Source organism: Rhincodon typus, chromosome 17 (assembly GCF_021869965.1).
Source record: "Rhincodon typus isolate 14 chromosome 17, sRhiTyp1.1, whole genome shotgun sequence".
Taxonomy (NCBI): domain Eukaryota; kingdom Metazoa; phylum Chordata; class Chondrichthyes; order Orectolobiformes; family Rhincodontidae; genus Rhincodon; species Rhincodon typus.
In genome coordinates this window covers 19,631,621-19,651,118 of record NC_063348.1, presented here as the reverse complement: position 1 = coordinate 19,651,118, position 19,498 = coordinate 19,631,621, and the positions used below count along the sequence as shown (strand labels likewise).

At 38.6% G+C, this 19,498-nt stretch overlaps 1 protein-coding gene across 2 annotated transcripts in view; it reads left to right on the top strand.

The window, feature by feature from the left end:
- The window catches only part of syt7a (synaptotagmin VIIa), a 614,610-nt gene that overhangs the window by 457,299 nt on the left and 137,813 nt on the right, over positions 1-19,498 (top strand). The window contains exon 6 of one of the 2 annotated variants that reach the window (XM_048607227.1): positions 2,557-2,919. The exons of the other annotated variant lie outside the window; for it this stretch is intronic. Coding sequence (XP_048463184.1) covers positions 2,557-2,919 — 363 coding nt within the window. The remainder of the gene's footprint in view (positions 1-2,556; positions 2,920-19,498) is intronic. 2 annotated transcript variants of the gene reach the window in all.

Below are 19,498 nucleotides of genomic sequence, written 5' to 3'. Positions count from 1 at the left end.
CTAACTTTTGAAATGTGTACATGCTTTGAGTGAGATTTGGTGCTGCGGGGAGCAATTTAATTCACACTAAATTTCATGACCCATGATCTCTAGCCTGGTGCTATTTCAATTTGCAAATGAACAATTGTCCCCTCAGAAAATAAGTGCCAAGTAACAGCTATAACTGAAATATGACTTCACACTACTTCCAATTTATAGCCATGTATGTGAACTAAAGTGAACCTCACCTTGAGGACTCTGCTGTCATATGCCCACCTAACTCTCAGCTCTTATCAAGCATGTAGACTCTTGCACGCTGCAGCTTCATAGACTCTGCTTACTGCTGATCTTTTTGAAAAGTAACATTAAATGTGCAGTGTATGGCAATGCCAAGATATTGAACGTCTAATACTTGTATTTAGAGATGTGTGGGGAGAAAGGGAATTGTAAAGGAAGAAAAGAAAATGTGCTTCACCTATTCATGTGCCCATGGTGTCTATTAAATCAGCTCAAAATCTTTATTTATATTTGAATAGATACTTTGGCAAGTTAAAAAAGAAGCACATTTAGGACAAACAGAATACTGAATTTAAATTATTTCAGAATCTGTGATCTATATTGGGCATAATTTTCAGTAGACCCAATTGCAGGTTGCTTCTCACTGAACCTAAAGTGGTGATATAAAGATTGATCATTTTGTTTTGACATTTAATTCTTTCAATTTAACATATTCACACTTCAGGTATGGGAAGCACACTGTTGGTCCCAGCCTGCAATTACAAGCCCCTAACCAGCACTAAACTGGACTAGAAACAGGGTAGGTGGCGCATCATGTTAGACACTGGCATTTCATATCCAATCTTGTTTGATTCCGACTCAAGCATTTGGAATAAAGTTTGTTCTGATTGCTGCAAGGGCTTTGTGATATGCAGTTCCAGAGTTCATAATTCAGTTGCTAGTGGATATTAACCTACAGCACAAAACGACCCCAATCTACCATTAATTGGCCTTCCTACTCTGAAAAGTTCCCGAATTGGTCATGTGGGAAATGAAGACGATGCAGTAGAGATACGCTTCTGTGGCTGAGCTTTACTAAGGGGGTTTTATGATACATGGAAGAAAGCTGTACCAAAACTGGGAGTACATGGACCTAATATAGGTTGCTTGGAATGGAAAGTGCTCCGTCTCCCTCACTAACATGCATGACTTCAGTGACCTAAAAAATATGGAATTCTGCCCAATCAGTTCCTGCATTGATAAAATTTCAAGCTGTTATTTAAAAATAGCAAGCAAAATTTTTATGGCTACCTTACACACATAAAAGTTTCAAAAATAAATTATTCTCCCATTTGCCCTGGGCACCAAAAGTAATTGCAATGTTAAGACAAAGTTGATATTTTGGGGATAGCTTGCAATCTGTCTGTAACCATGGACAGGAGTAGAGACATGTCTTCTAAGTAATTTATGTTGACAACTTTGCTGAGGGGAGAGTGCACCCAGTGCTGGTTCAGTGACAGCCACTAAAACAAGATGGATTTCCCTGCAGGAAATCTTTCATGAGTATGTGAGGTCCTTTGGTAACAAATGCTTCAATTGATCCAGTTGTGAGGTATCTAGAATAACTATTGACTGTGCTTTTAAAATTTTGTATCTTCCACAGGTATTAGAAGTCGATTGAAATAAATGTTTGCTAGTAAATTTCTTTATAAGCAAATATTGTTCAATCAATAGAGGACCAAAGTTCAAATTCCCTCTGCAAAATAACTACAGCAACTTTAACTTTCTCTCTTTTTCTGTCTCTAATTTGTATGTTTGACATTGCTTTTCTTTATGTAGCTACACTAAGGAAATTACCACTGATTCATCTTGCCCCTATTTTATAGACTTTCTTGACATCTAGCATTGAAAAAACAGGATTGCCATAAATTATCATACAAATAAGTGCTCTGAAGATATTTAGTGTACAGGAAATTAATAAGGAAATATAATCAAGGTGTAAATATGCAATTAAAGTAAGGTTCTTGTAGAATAATACTTTCCATTGTCATTTCTTTGAAGCATCTCTTTAAAAAGTCATTTCTTGAAAATAATGTTTGTCACCCACGGGCTATATTATGTTTAACACTCTAAAATGCTATCAATGATTTTGATCCTGTTGCTGGTTTTGCTTACAACTACCTGCCAGTGTTGGGGGAAGGATGTTCTTTGCATAGCTTCAGCTGTTTTATTTTCAGCAAACCACTTAAGTGCATTGAGTTGAGCCTAACTCACCTGTTATATTCCAACAACTAGTGCAAGGCACAGACTGATCATGATGAGAAGGGCAAAAACAAGGATAATTTAAATTGGAGTTGATGACATTGTATTGTGTTAAGGCATTTCACAGGAAATGAGAATCACCTACCAGTAATGATGTGTTAAGAATCTATAAGGGCATTTGTAAAGCCAGGTATCCAACAAACTCAAGACGCATTACTGAACTTCACTGCAGGTGACTTCGCTAACTGTGATTTGCTTTTTGTTTTCTCCCTTTACTCTTTCTTTCTGTTCTTTTCTTCTGTCGTGCTGTTCTGTTAGCTTGGATGAGCCGACCTTATCAGCAGCCTCCACATTAGAGCACATATCTACACCACCAGGCGATCAACAGTCGAAATGCCCACGACCTCGGACGCTGCAGAGGCAGCAGAGCCTCCAGCAGCCGCTGCAACAGCATAGACCTGCCCACAGCCAGCCTACCACCAGCCAGAGCCTGGGGCAGCTTCAGTTCCAACAGCAGACAACCTCCGGCAGCAGGTCTCCCTACAGAGGCCAGCATAGGCCAAGTGGTACGGCAGGCTCACGCAATCGTACAGCTGGAGGTCGCAGTCGCTCCAATCCTGGGAGCTGGGATTACGTGATGGGACAGCTCCGTAATCGAGGGTTAGATATGAAGTCTTTCCTGTAAGTCTCTTCTTTTTCCTTTCCACCTCAAAAATAACCTTTCAAACCTGCTTGTACTTTTTTTTGGACTTAAAAGGCGTGAGAATCCCTTTCATTTCTCCAACTATGTTTTGCTAACTTTACCCACAGCAACGGGGCTGAACATTGGGATTTCGCAGGATAAACTGTAAATTGAATAGGATCTATGTTCTGAATTACAGGATCTTCTGGATAAATCACCAATTCGATGGCCGAGAATCTCGCTGCACTCATAATTTAGCCCTACCATTGAAGGGGAAATTCTGACTTTAGATCCAGGACATAACATACGGGGCCAGATCTTGACAACATTGAAACAATTAGTTTCAGAGAGGCAAAATTCTCAGGATACTGCACTGTCAGAAAGCTCTTGCTGCCCTGGCTGCTATTGCTGAACAGTGTCATTATTGTAGCAGAAGCAGTAGGAATTAGGCTCACCACAATTACTCAAGAGTGTTAGGAATGGGAAATCAATGCTGACCTTGATATATGCTCAGATGCTAAGAATGTTTATTAAACTGGTGTTTTGAGATAAGATGATAAATCGGACTATATAGATTGTAAATTGTTTATGTTCCTTTCTCACATTGTATTGGCCACTTAAAAATATATACTCAGTCCTGGATCTTGTGTCAATGGAATTTCCCAACTTTCGTGGTTAGTTGTCTTCTAAAACACACACATTTAATATTTGAAGCACTGAAATACTGAAGTTATTCTTCATCCTCTATTTAAAAAGATTAAATCGATTTTTGTTTAGCTGAAGAAAGCTGTCCAGTATATTCAAATGCATGCATCAACTAGTGTTTTGTCAAATTCACCTTAATTAAAGTTTGTATGCATGCGAATGCAACAAAAGCAGAAAAATATCATTGTGTACGCAGCATCTTAAAAAATGTGGGTCACACGTGATTCTTCTGCACTATTCTTCCATTTGATATCATGTGCACCGTGGTGGAGTAGTCAAATTGGATAATGGGCACAAGCATGTTAGCCCATCAAATATCTAAAGAATGAAAATCACTTTGCTCTTTACATTTTCAGAAGTTGAAAGAAAGCACATATTTGATGCAGCATTAGCATTAACTCTGTAACAGACAATTATTCATGGAGGCAGGTATGTATGATTTTCTACAATGGAATGCCCTTGAACTATCATGTTTTCATCTGATGAGCTGGTGAAGGCTGATTTTGCCTTTAGCATCTATTTGCCATTATGATGTAGCTGTAATGAATTCAACAATTGTCCTGGCTTTGTACATTCCAAATGAACTATTTCAACTACGTATCTCAGCACAATCTCATTAAGTGAAAAACTGTTACAGTTTCTTGTACTTATTAATACAAAACAAGCAAAATTCTTTTTCAACAAATCAAATTCTTTTAGTTAACTATTGTCTTATATAATCTCTCTTTCTAAAAAGTTACTTCCACTTTCTCTGATTATCCAATTAGAAGTGACAATTTGCTCTGGCTTTGTTCCATTGCACTATAACTGAGACTGGATGTGCAGTTTACTGTGCTTTGTTTCCTGCACTGAGCATCCACAGTTTGTTAGGTGGAAACCTAACTCTGTCCTATGATTGACAGTAGATGTTCTTTTTTATCAAAGTTGAATTGCAATGAGCATTTGCTAAATAAGTATAATTTTCAAAATTAAATTCAAAGCTCAATTTTTCAAGCAGTTCTTTAGTCCTGCAGACTCAACAATGGAGTCAACCTCTTTGATAGGAGAGGGAGTTGAATTTTCAGTTTTCTCCTCACCAGTAATTCTGATGGCAATAAACCATGCTGTAGTAGGGTAGTGCAGAAATTTAACAACACTGCATAAAGGCAGAATTGTTTTTCCAGAAGTATTTTACCATGTGGACTCAGCTTCTGACTTTCGCATTCAACCCTGGTTATTGTAGGAAAGTGGTTACATGTTCAAATTTGGAAGTGGCTGCAAGCTGTTGTCTGATACATCAGGGAGGTCATATGCAGCAAGCATTTTGTGCAAGACCCTGACAACTACTACTTTGGTGGTGACATCATGAAAAGTAGTCAGAAGCAATAAAGTAAGACCATCCATCCAATCTTAATGGGTCAATTTCTATTCATTTGCATGTTCTGGTGGGAAATGTAGTGGGGTTCGGTGGCTTTCTCTGTCCTGGTCTGCGAATAACACAAGTTTCTCTATCAGCTATGAGGCACACAATTGCCTTTGAGATTTCTGACCACCACATGAATACACGAGTCCAGGTGCTTGGTAATTCCTGAGTTTCCCTGATGTATCCTATCTAGGATATCATTCCACAGTAAAGCTGGAATGACTGGACCTTTTATCAAACAACAGGAAGTGCTGTTGATGACCAACACTTTGTGGTCACCAACAAGGCCTTTGATCTGGCCCCTTTTTGATACAACCTTGATGAATGATAATATACTCTCATACTCTGTTTTGTTCCTATCAGATTTGATTGAGCTTATTTTGAGTTGCCGGCCGCTGAGTGTGATTCAGTTTCACCAACAAATTCCTCATCGCTCATTTTAAGGCTGTTGATAGTCACCCTGGAGAGAGTATCTGCTGTTCATTGCAGCTTCCCTTGCACCTATTTGGTCTCATGGGCAAACCTCACAAGGCAGATTTGGAACCTTTGTATCCTTGAAGGCATCCTTGCGAACACTTCCTCATCTAAGATGGAGACTGACGTTTTGTGGTCTGTTTCTATAAGAATTTGACATGAAGGATGTAATCTGGAAATCTCTTGCAAGCCCATCTGACCAAGATACCTCCCTTTCTCCAGAACTGCATAGTGATTCTCCTTGTATGACAGTGCACTAGAGGCTTATTATAGTAGCTTCCTCTACAAATCTATTGCTGCTGAAAGTGCACTGCTCCTTTACCCATAACTGAAGCAGCTGCAACTATAATAGTTAAAAACAATGAATTGTAGTAGCCTGAGACATCTGCAGATGTCAACATGTTCTTGATCCTTTGTAAAACATCCTCTGGATGTGAGTATCAGCACCATTCTCACATCTCTTCATTAGTTGCCTCAGAGTTTGTTCTTCTTTACTAATTGTGATAAAAAAAAATTTCCAATAAGTCTGCTATGCTAAGAAATCTTTGCAAGTCATGAACTGATTTTGGGATGGGTAATTTTTTAACAGCATTCATTTTCTGTTGATCTGGCTTATCTCATTTCTGTCAACAACAATATATCCCAAGATGAAAATAGATTCCTTAAAAATTGAGAGTAAGCCCTTTAGCCTTTAGACATTTTAAAACTGCTTAAACCCTCTGATCATGCTCCTCAGCTGTCTCCTCATGTATCAATATATCATTCATGTGACATATGACAGCCTCTGAACCTTGTAACATATTAGGCAAAGTCTACTGGAAGATCTGGGACTAAAACAATCTCATATGCAGTCTGTTGAAGGAAAGTCTCCCAAACACAGTAATAAGTGTAGGGAGCAGTCTTGATTGCTTATCTAATGACACTTGTCAGAATTTATTGTTAGCATTGATTTTAGTAAATATTCTACTTTTCACCAATCTGGCTAACCTCACATCAATTGTAGCTTAGGGTCAATTTTTGTAGTTGGCTCTTTGCTGCATTGCGTTAGGTCACCACATATTCTGATGGACACATTGAGTTTGCGTTCAGTAATGATGCCTGAGTACCACACTGTCGATTTGGTCACCAGGAAAATTATGCCTATTCTGGTCATTTCCTCAAGTTGCTTCTGTGTTGAAAAGTTTGGAAACCAAGTTTCTGCTGAGTCAACTTATGTTTCTAATGCTCTTAAAGAGCCAACACGAACAACTGGGATCGAGGTCCAAAGGGCCATCTCTTGGCAGACTAGTCAAATCTGAAGGGGATCACAGCTAAACCTGATATCGTTAACTACTATCATTGAGGCCCCTGAGTGTGAAGTGCCGTATACTCATTTAAGGATCATTCTCTGAACTAAACTGTCCTAAGGTGTGGATCTCTACCGTCTTGTGAAATAGTGTTGAGTCCTATGTACATGCATCCTAACAGCCTGACTCTCACTGTTCCCAAGTTCACAGTAGAGTCATAAAGTCATACAGTCATACAGCATGGCAACAGACCCTTTGGTCCAACCAGTTCATGCAGAACGTAATCCCAAACTAAACGAGTCCCACCTGCCTGCTCCTGTCCCATATCCCTCCGAACCTTTCCTATTCATGTACTTATCCAAATATCTTTTAAATGTTCTAATTTTACCCACATCCAGTACTTCTTCTGGAAGTTCATTTCACACACTAACCACCCTCTGTGTAAAAAGTTGCCTGTCATGCCTTTTTTAAAATCTCACTGTGCTCACCATAAAATGTACCCCCAGTCTTGAAGTTCCCCATCCTAGGGAAAAGACAACTACCACTAACTCTATCTATACCTCTTATTATTTTATAAGCTTCTAAAAGATCACCTCTCAACTTCCTGTGCTCCAGTGGAAAAACTCCCAGCCTTTCTTTATAACTCAAACCATCCATGCGTGGCAACATCTTGGTAAAATCAATTTATGTTTCTAATGCTCTTAAAGAGCCAACACAAACAACTGGGATCTAGGTCCAAAGGGCCATCTCTTGGCAGACTAGTCAAATCTGAAGGGGTTCACTTTTGAACCCTTTCCAGCTCAATAATATCCTTCTTAAAACTAGGCAACCAGAACTGAACACAGTACTCCAGAAGAGGTCTCACCAATGTCCTGTATAACCTCAGAAATCCAACAGATTTGTTTGAAAACACAAGCTTTTGGCACCTCACTCCTTCTTCAGGTATGAGTGAAAGAGGTAGTATCAGACACAGAATTTATAAATAGAAAATCACTGATGGGGATGTATTCAACAAACCTAAGATGCTATTAAAACTTTAATCAGTTAGAAGGTTTTAATTGATTAATATGTATATGTAAATCCCCCTCAGTTTCTCCCCACTCCCCCCCACACACTCTGTCTCTCTCACTCTCTCTCTCCGCTCCCCCCTCCACGCACACACGCACACACACACACGAATCTATGGGGTGAATTTGTATTTGCATATACATTTTATTTTGTTCAAAAAGCACACAGTTTACAGCCAGTCAGTCAGTCAATGTGATGTTTTATAAATTCCTACTTGAGAATTAAAACCAGTTTGATGCCAAACGAAAACACAAACAGATTCTAAACAAGGCCTCACACCTAACGTGCATTGTCTGACCTAAAATGTCACCTCTTCTTTACACTGATAAAACCTTTAGCTCTCTCAGGACCATGACTTGAAAGGAATATGGGAATTTACATATACATATTAATAAATTAAAATCTTCTAACTGATTAAAGATTTAACAGCATCTTGGGTTTGTTTAATACATCCTCATCAGTGGTGTGAACCGAAGGTAGGTGAGGACCTGGAAACAATCATAATTACGGAAGAGGTAGTGTTGGGCAAGCTAATGGAGCTAGGGATTGATAAGTCTCCTGGCCCTGATGGAATGCATCCCAGGGTACTAAAAGAGATGGCGGGAGAAATAGCAGGTGCACTGGCGGTAATTTTCCAAAATTCGCTGGACTCTGGGGCAGTCCCAGCAGATTGGAAAACAGCAAATGTGATGCCACTGTTTAAAAAGGGAAGTAGACAAAAGATGGGGAATTATAGACCGGTTAACTTAACCTCTGTAGTGGGGAAGATGCTTGAGTCTATTATCAAGGAAGAAATAGCAAGGCATCTTGATAGAAATTGTCCCGTTGGGCAGACGCAGCATGGGTTCATGAAGGGCAGGTCATGCTTGACAAATCTTTTGGAATTCTATGAAGACATTACGAGCGAGGTGGACAATGGTGACCCAGTGGATGTGGTGTACCTAGATTTCCAAAAGGCCTTCGACAAGGTGCCGCACAAGAGGCTACTGCATAAGATAAGGATGCATGGCATTAAGGGTAAAGTATCAGCATGGATAGAGGATTGGTTGACTAACAGAAAGCAAAGAGTGGGGATAAATGAGTGCTATTCTAGCTGGCAGTCAGTGACTAGTGGTGTGCCTCAGGGATCGGTGTTGGGACCGCAATTATTTACAATTTATATAGATGATTTGGAGCTGGGGACCACGTGTAGGGTGTCAAAGTTTGCAGATGACACTAAGATGAGTGGCAGAGCAAAGTGTGCAGAGGACTGTGAAACTTTGCAGAGGAACATAGATACATTGAGTGAGTGGGCAAAGGTCTGGCAGATGGAATACAATGTAAATAAATGTGAAGTCATACATTTTGGTAGGAGTAATAGTAAAAAGGATTATTACTTGAATGGTAAAAGTTGCAGCATGCTGCTATGCAGAGGGACCTGGGTGTCTTTGTGCATGAATCACAGAAGGTAGGTCTGCAGGTACAACAAGTAATTAGGACGGCAAATGGAATTTTGTCCTTCATTGCTAAAGGGATTGAAATAAAAAGCAGAGAGGTTATGTTGCAGCTGTACAAGGTGCTGGTGAGGCCACACCTGGAGTACTGTGTGCAGTTTTGGTCTCCTTACTTGAGAAAGGATGTACTGGCACTGGAGGGGGTACAAAGGAGGTTCACTAGGTTGATTCCGGAGTTGAGGGGGTTGGCTTATGAGGAGAGACTGAGTAGATTGGGATTATATTCATTGGAATTCAGAAGATTGAGGGGGGATCTTATAGAAACATATAAAATTATGAAGGGAATAGATAAGATAGAAGTAGAGAGGATGTTTCCACTGGCAGGTGAAGCTAGGACAAGAGGGCATAGCCTCAAGATTAGAGGGAGCAGATTTAGGACTGAATTGAGAAGGAATTTCTTCACCCAGAGGGTTGTTAATCTATGGAATTCCTTGCCCAGTGAAGTAGTTGACGCTACTTCAGTAAATGTTTTTTTAAAAAAGGTAGATTTTTTTGAACAATAAAGGAATTAAGGGATACGGTGAGAACGCGGGTAAGTGGATCTGAGTCCACGAAAAGATCAGCCATGATCTTATTGAATGGCGGAGCAGGCTCGAAGGGCCAGACGGCCTACTCCTGCTCCTAGTTCTTATGTTCTATGTTCTTATGTTCTATCTTTTACTTATGAATTCTGTGTCTGATATGACCTCTTTCACTAACATCTGAAGAAGGACTGAGGTTCCAAAGGCTTGTGTTTTTCAAATAAACCTGTTGGACTACAACCTGGCATCATGTGATTTCTGACCTTGTCCACCCCAGTCCAACACCAGCACCTCCACATCATGCTGTACAACCTCAACATGACTTCCCAATTCCTATAGTCAAAGGACTGAGCAATGAAGACAAGTGTCCTAAACGCCTTTTTAACCACCCTGTCTAAATGTGACACAAACTTCAAAGAATTATGTCGCTGAACCCCTAGGTCCTTGTGTTCTACATCACTACCCAAGGCCCTACCATTAGCTGTATAAGCCCTCCTCTTGTTTTTTGTACAAAATGCAATACTTCACATTTATCCAGATTGAACTCCATCTGCCATTTTTCAGCCTATTGCCCCATTTCATCAAGATCCCTTTGTAATCTTAGAAAACCTTCTACACTGTCGATTATGCCACCAATTTTGATGATGTCTGCAAACTTACTAACCATGCCTTCTATATTCTCATCCAAATCATTAATATAAATGACAAATAAAAGAGGATCCAGAACCGATCCCTGTGGAACACTGCTGGTGACAGGCCTCCAGTCCGAAAAACTTAATTTGTAAAGTATATTTCAGGGGGTGGGAAAGAAGGACCAAAAATAATTGAGCAACAGCTTTACTTTGAGAAACCCGAAGGAATCAACATGATACTAGTTCATCCAAGTTATTACTTTGTGATGTTTTCTTTTAAATCTAAACAAACAAAACTCCTGTAGCCAATGTCGCATTTTCTTCTTATGGTCCCACATGCCATCCTTTGTTATTTACTGCCATCCATTGTCTATCACTGAACCAGAAGGTTTGAAACTGTGGGTAGCCTGTTAAATCACAAGCTGAACCTCTGGCTCCATATTCTGTGCTTCACAAAGTTGGACTACTTCTATATACATAGTGATTGGTTTTGTCTTTTGCTACAAATGAGTTGATCTTAAAAACCTCTTTGATCTTTCTGGGACTTATTACTCTGATGTTCTTCTGGCTGATCTCCCATTCTCCACCTTTCTTAGAATTGATTTCTGAGAGAAAAAAAGATGTTCAAGTTGCATCGCACTTTAGCATACTCTTGCAATAAAGGAAGTATAAAGGTAATAAATTCTGCAGCAACCTAGTTGTTGCTAATGTTCTCTGTGCGCACTCATCATTTTTAATGTTCCAAATCTATACCATTTTTATTAGCAAGATAATGAATGTCAAAGACTGATATTTAAAAAAAACCTTCTACATCAATGACATACACACCGATGTAACATTAAATTGAGTTTGTTCGTTAGACTTATTGATATTTACCCCTACTCCTGATTACTTTAACTTTTTCCTCATTTTCTTTGAATAGCGCAAATTCTTTACCATTTCATACCCACAATAGATTCAGACAAATGACATACTGTGATTTAGAGAAACCTATCATGGAATATCTTTCAGAATTTGTGATCATGATAAGCTCCTATTATGAGAATAACACCTATAGTCGTTCATCAACTCACAGAGATTCAAGCCTCAATTATGTGTTTACTTTTAAAAGCATGTTGAGTGACTATCTTTCCTAGATGTGAAGCATGCAACCTCATAGGAAGCCATTTGTGTAATACTCTCAAAATAGCTGCACTATTTCCAATATGAATGTAAGTCAATGTGGTTAAAACTGAAAATGCTAGAAGTACATAACAGTGACCATCCAAAAGAGGGAAGACCATTGAACTATTTAGGTAAATTTATTTGCTGTGGTGTCCTATTTGAAAGATTGGTTAATCTTTTACTTTTTTGTTGCTGGATGATTTGTGCATTTTGTTGTTTTTAGTACATGGAGGCAGGCATGTTTTATGTTGCTTGAGTTTTCCCATTACTTGGCAAATTCCAGGGCCTTGGAAAAAAAAACACTACTTGAATTAGTCAGCAACTATGAAACTTTTTTATTGCATTTTCGTTGCATATCCAGGAATCGGAAGCCACTAACAGATTTCTTGAAGAACTGTGTTTTATAATTGCTGTTCAGGATGCTGGAAGACTTTACACGATTTCATATTGTTATCACCTCAGTTGAAACTGGTAATTCTGTCTAAAAATAGAAGAAATTAAAATCCCAATTAGTTGAAGAATGAAGTCACATGATTCCATTGTTTGAAATAAAATAGATTGCTATACAAATGTCATACAAACCAAACATTAAATGACGTGAAAAAGCATATCATTAAATAGTTTCTTAAATGATCACTTACGTTCCAAAATCCACAATCAACACAAGTTAAGCATAAATTAACAAAATTCTGGTTGATTATAAACTATAAATTGCCATTTATTGACAAGTACAACTAAAGCAGATCTTAAAAACTGGCTTGGCAGCCCACTCCACATATAAACCATCAAACTGAGTCATAAAATCTTCCAAACCTCAGTCCTCTTCTGGAAGAAATTCAACGGCTTGTCACGGACTTGGTTTGATCCCTGTCAACCCAATTCCGCAGGCCTGGTCTTTTCAAAATGCACTTGGTTGCAGAATATCCTGAACTCTGCTTACGATGGTCTGGATAACATCTGTCCATCAATATTATCTTAAAGTAACTCTGTTGCTTTAAATTTCCTTATTCACAGCTTTGGTGTTTAGACACTGCCATCTTTAGCCAGCCTATGCTATGTTACTGAGATCATCATCATCATTCTTCTGAGCTCTGATGGCTGTGTGTCCTTTTTCATATGATCTCAACTAGTTTAAGTCTCCCCAGAAGTTTTAATTCCTGATCTCATGTTCAGTCCTATCTTTCTTAGAAAATAGAAGGGTTGGTTTCTTTCTTTGTTTTAGTAACTGGCTCAAAATACAAGCTTTAAAACTGTGAATTTCATCACAGTGACTGGTTTTTCATAAACTCTGTAAAATGCTCACCTCATAGATCCGAGTTCATCTGGTGGAGAATTGAATCATAAAGAGTTGTGAGATCCCAGGTTCAATTTGTGCAAAGTTAACTCATGGCTGCAATGGCAGTAAAACCATTAACTTGGCTTTAGCACATCAGTGTTAAAGAGTTGGTAAGTGTTGGGTCTGAATTTTCATAACAGAGATGGTCTACATCTGAGCCAATATGGTGCTGGAGCCCAGATTCCAGAAGTCCCACTCCTAAACCTGGCAGCCACCATTATCATTGGAGTGGGAGGGAAGGAGCTGGGATGGAATATACTTTGCATATCTTTGCTTCATTGATACAATATGTTAAAGGGCCACTGCCTTCAAACTGATCCAATTTTCAGTAGTAAGATATCGAAAACATGACTTGTGGGCTTTGCATTTTCCAGAAGGAGGTCTAAAATTGCTGGAGTTATTTAAAGTGGTATTGTACCCCTTTAGGAGATAGAATGTACCCTTTTGAATAGGTTGAGGGACAAGTTTGGGAAAGGCCACATGACTTTTAGGATTGTTAAAAGTAGATCTGAAGTGCTTCTGTGTATCAACTCATTGGAGCTGTCAATGGATCTGTCAAGGCATTAACGCATTAGCTATTTCCTTCTTTAAAAAAAGCTGTCTATAATGTTTTTAAAAAGGGAGCTTGCTATTTCGCTCTGAATATTAACATAAGCTTAGGAACTATTATTGTAGTATAATAAAACAAATAACTGTGGATTCTGGAAATCTGAAGCAAAAACAAAAATTGCTGGAGAAGCACCTGGCAACACCTCTGGAGAGAAAGCATTGTGATGTATTACATTTTTGTAAAACAAACAAGGGCAGGAATTATACAACTAATGGTAGGGCCCTGGGCATTGTTGTCAAACAGAGAGACCTAGGGGTTCAGGTACATAATTCTTTGTCACAGGTATACAGGGTGGTTAAGAAGGCATTTTTCACGCTTGCCTTCATTGTTCAGACCTTTGAGTATAAGAGTTGGGACATCATCATGTTGAGATTGTACAGTATGTTAGTGAGGCCTCTTCTGGAGTATTGTGCAGTTCTGGTCACCCTGTTTTAGGAAGGGTATTATTAAACTGGAGAGAGTTCAGAAAAGATTTACCAGGATGTTATCGGAACTGGAGGGTTTGAGTTATGGGGACTTTTCTCACTGAAGCATAGGAGGTTGAGGGATGACCTTGTAGAGGTTTATAATCTCATGAGGGATGTAGATAAGGTGAATAACAAGGGTCTTTTCCCTAAGGTGGGGCAAGTTCAAAAGTAGAGGACATATTTTTAAGATGAGAGGAAAAAGATTCAAAAAGGACATGAGGGGCAACTTTTTTTAGCCAGAGAGTGGTTTGGGGAATGAATTGCCAGAGGAAGTGGTGGGTGCAAGTACAGTTACAACATTTAAAAGACATTTGAATAAGTACATGAATAGGAAAGGTTTGGAGGGATATGGGCCAAACACAGGGACTAGTTTAGTTTGGGAACATGGAAGGCATTGACTAGATGGGCTAAAGGATCTATTTCCATGTTGTATGACTGTATGACTCTGAGGTAAATGAACTGTGTTGAGTTCCGAAAAAGGATCATTAGACTTGAAACATCAACTCTGTTTTCTCTCGATAGATGCTACCACTCCTGTTAATTTTCACCAAATATCATTGTAGGTTTTATCCTGAATGACTGATTGCACAATATATCATTATCACAGTGGGGAGCCTATAAATTCAGTTTAATTAATAGCTCCAAGTGTTTATGAAACCTCTTAACTGGGGTTCTGAATACAATTGCTTGTTTTTATTAGACATTAAATAGTTGAAGGAATTTATGTGTAGTGAATAAGCTTTTAGCAGTAAATTCATCAAAAGATGCTTCGACTTTATTTTGTTTCTGCACAGACCCACTGGATGAACTGGAAAGTTGTATAGGCATGGAGAGTGTAAGTGTAAAGGATAGTGGGTAGGGGATAGATTGAAGAATTAGCACTAAGCTGTCATAGGGGCAAAAGTGGACAATGGGATGAATAGGTTGGCAAGAGGGGAGTTTAGCTTGGCATGGAGGGTTTAAGAGGCCATTGGGGTAAGTGGGACATGGCATAGCTTGGCACAGCTTGAGCATGGGTGTGTTTGTAGTGAGAGGGGAAGGAGGGATTTTTTTATTTTTTTTAAACCGTTACAACAAAGTCCCAGATCACTGAAACTGGCTTTTCCTACAGCCACCCTCTGCACCCAGCAGTTCCTGTGCTAAATCGGTTTTCTCTTTCTCGAGATAGTGGGAACTCAAGCCAATAACCACTGTCCTGGAACAAACATTACATTTCGTATTCTCTATTAAAAATTTCTAAAGTCAAATCCGATTTATATATTAACGCCTTACCCAATATAGGAAACGTTTTGTCTTGCTGAGTTCCCAAGGGAGTCATATGTAAAAGTCAAGCATGGAAAGAAAACATCTATAAAGCAATTTCATTAGACTACCATTCAGAATTTGTAAACATTTAAGTGTATTACTGAACCCCAATCCTAAATGTTTATAAAGGCGGCACCAAATCCTTACTGACGCATTTCAGTTGTCCATTTTTAAAATGTTATGTACTTTGGAACAAGCTAAATTTTAGATTTGGCTTAAGAACAGGTTTCTTACATGTAACTGTCCGTCCTGGTATCAGGAAAAAGCTAACAGATTCATGACATTAAGAGAGGGATTTCAAAAAACGGCATCAGAAGCTTTTATCTGAAATATAACATGACCGTCTCCAGAATGCCTTAAACCAGCAGGTCATCACCTTAATGAGGGTTACTGTGTCATTATTTTCCTATACAACACTGAAGGAATAATTGTCAATTGAGTGAAGTCTAGTATTTGTGTTTAAAATGTCAGCTAGAAAGAAACTAGCCAAGGAAAATATTTCATGCACATGAATAAATAGTGAGTCTAGATCCAAAACCTGTTTTATTTAACGTTATGAAGTGTGGGAAGTTCGCTGTAATAAATATTGTAAATACATTTTTGAGATGAAAGTATTTAAAAAGACCATTTTTGATTTTGATCACTATTGTCACTTAAAGGATGCCATAGAACAGATCATTTTTGTTTTGATAAATTCCACAGTTGAAGGTAAAAGTGTTCAATGGAACAGATTATCAGAGTAAATCAACCATATATGATTGAAGATTTATTCCTTTCACAGAAGAGACCATTTGAGTTACATTTTGACCACTATGTAAACCCCTAATGAGACTCTGCTTGAACCCCTTCGTGGTTCAATGAACTTGTTTAGTGTATGTTTTTCTCCTGTGCTGTAAATAAACATGGCAAACAATTCTGTTTGATTTAATCCAGTTACATATCCAGGATGATATGTTGCATTCTGTTTATGAAATCTTGACTAAGTTGGCAGGTTTAAAGGATTGCAAGGCATGTAAACGAGGTATCAATAGCCAGAATTGGTTGTTTTCTGAGCATACTGTGGAAAAAATATTCTGAAAATATAATGATTGAGCAATCACCAATTGTTACCAGGCCATTTATATTCAGATACCCAGCTGCTCTGTTCTCCTGTTTATTCTATTGTGTTGATAAAACTGCATCCACAAATTCCCGCAGATATGCAGCCCAGACTATCAATGAGCTTCCCTGGAATGAAACTGTTTCCAAATATTCATAACTTGATTTAGTTAAATTCTTTGTGTGCATTTCCTATATTTTTCTTGATAAAATATGTTTAATACAAGCAAATCAGCATTATGCAAGGAGTTGTGAATCACCTCACTTCATAATACTTAAATAAGAATTCCCACAGTTGCCCATTTGTAAACAGAGCATTATCTTAGAATTCTGTCAACATGCAAATATAAAATATGGAGGCAATAGCTGCAGACTCATTCAAGGAACATTTGAGTATTTCAGCAGAAAATATGTAGGGTGGGAAATAGGATTATTCTGGGTGAATGATACAAGAAAAACCACACTGGGGGAGACGGTGGCATTTTGGTAAATATTAGCAATCCAGAAGTCCAAGCTAATATTCTGGTGACGTGGGTTTAAATGGCATAATTCAATTAATAAAGCCTGTAATTAAATTAATCTTAGTGGTGGTGACCATGAAAAACAATGTTGATTGTCATAAAAATCTGATCTGGTTCAGTGATGTCCTTTAAGGAAAGAAATCTGCAATGACGTCTGGTCTGACATACATGTGCCTTCAGATTCACAGCAACATGGCTTATTCTTAAGTTCCTTCTGCCTGGCATCAAACCGCTAGAAGAATGTGTAAATGAATGAAACCAGAAGGACCATCCAGGCGTTGACAGAAAATGAAGCTGCACCTCTCCCCATAACCCCTCATTTACCATGGCTAATCCACCTACCTTGCACATCCCTGGACATTACTGCATAATTATATCATGGCCAATCCACCTAACCTGCATGTCTTTGGACCTTGGGAAGAAACCAGAGAACCAGGTGGAAACCCACAAAGAAGCAGAAAGAACATGCAAACTCCACACAGACAGCCACCCCAAGGCTGGAATCGAATCTGGGTTTTTGGCACTGTGAGGCAGCACAGCTAACTACTGAGCCACCATGCTGCCCTGACGTTCTTAGATCACTGTCTCCAATGACTTTCTGATCTGTTTTAAAAATAAACCTTCACAGAACTGACCAGAATTCATCTGCATCTATTTTAAAATCAAGTTCCAAAATTAGTAATGACATAATTTTTTTTTCACACCATTGACCAAAAATTGAACTGGGCAGGCCATGTAAATACTGTGGCAGCAAGAGCAGGTCAAAGGCTACGAATTTTGTGGTCATTAACTCACTTCCTGACTCCCCAAAGCATATCCACATGGGATAAATCAAGAATGAGATGGGATGTTCACGATTTACCTGAATGTCTGCAACTGCAACAACATTCCAGGACAAACCAGTCAACTTTGTTGGCACCTCATCCACCATTTAGCATTCACTTTCTCCAACAGTGGAGCCACACAATGGCAGCAGAATGCACCATTTACAGGATGCATTGCAACAACTCACCAAAGCTACAACCTGAACTAGTACATTACAAATCCCTGATTGCTTCTCCCGAGAAGAATAAGGACTGGAGATATGTGACATTACCCTTGCAAATTCCCTTCAAAGCTACACAGTGCCGTGATGTTGGACTATGTTGCTATTTCCGCCCTGTTGTTGGGTCAAAACCCAAGACTCCCTACCTAAAAACACTGTTGATGTCCTAAACTAACACTTTTGTGTCCCCACCCCAACCACTACACCTCTCGGGCTGTAGCAGTTCAAGAAAGAAAGCAACTCAATCATTTTCTCAAGGGCTTTTAGTTATGGCTATAAATATTGTCTTGCCAGCAATGCCCACATCCCACTAAAGAATACATGTATAAATTAGAAATTCTCCTCAATTTTCTTTAATTTTACTAAAATATGTTCTGGCAATTGGCTTTAAAAATATTTTCACCATGTTCACTGTTGGCTGAGGAAAACATCAGAAGTGAGTAAAACAAAACCAAACAATTATTTTAATAAAACATCCATGAGATAGAATGATGTGATGTGTTAGACTTTCAGAATATAGCAAATAGTGAATATGGTGAGAATGCTTTTAAGGACAATTGCATGAGCATATTTTTGTGAGAAGGAAAAATTGGCAAGAATAAGAGATGGGGAATTTTGAGATTGGGAGTGCATTTTTAAGGTGAGCAGAGAGAGATTTTAAAAATACATGGGGCAGATTTTTTACACAGAATGGTTCATGTGTGGAATGAACTTCCAAATGAAATGGTGGATAAGTGTACTATTACAATGTTTAAAAGACATTTCGATAGATATGTGAATAGGAAAGGTTTGGTGGGATATGGACCAGGAGCAGGCAGGTGGGACTAGTTTAGTTTAAGATTATGTTTGGCATGGACTAGTTGGACCAAAGGATCTGTTTCATGCCGTATGACTCTAAGAGGGCACTCAGTGGATAGCCCCTTGTGAGGCATTATTAGTTGCCTTTTAAAAATCCCAATATACAACATCCACTCATCGCCATTATTTACCTTGCACGTTACACCCACAAAAAGCTCTCATACTTTTGTCAAACGCTATTTCCTTTCTATAAAATCAGAAAATCATAATTTGATTTGGAAAAGTGTGTTGTTGACACATGCTGAATAATAGCGTATGGCAAGCTTGTTTTTTTGAATGGGGATTTAATCATGTAATATTGAAGCAAAGGTCTTGTAAAGCATCATAAAATTTAGAAGATTTTACAGTAATTATATCGGGACTTGGTGAGATCATGCTTGGAATATTGCGTACTAATTTTTTTCCCTTAGTTAAGGAAGGATAGAATAAACTTGGTGGGTTTCGCTGAAGGTTCAGTAGACGAGGGGATGGCTATTTAAGACTGAGATGAAGAGAAATTCAATTGATGTGCTATGTCTTTTGGAGATATCTGGGGATGCCCAGTTATTGAGTACATTCAAGACTAAGTTCAATAAATTCTTGAACACTGAGGA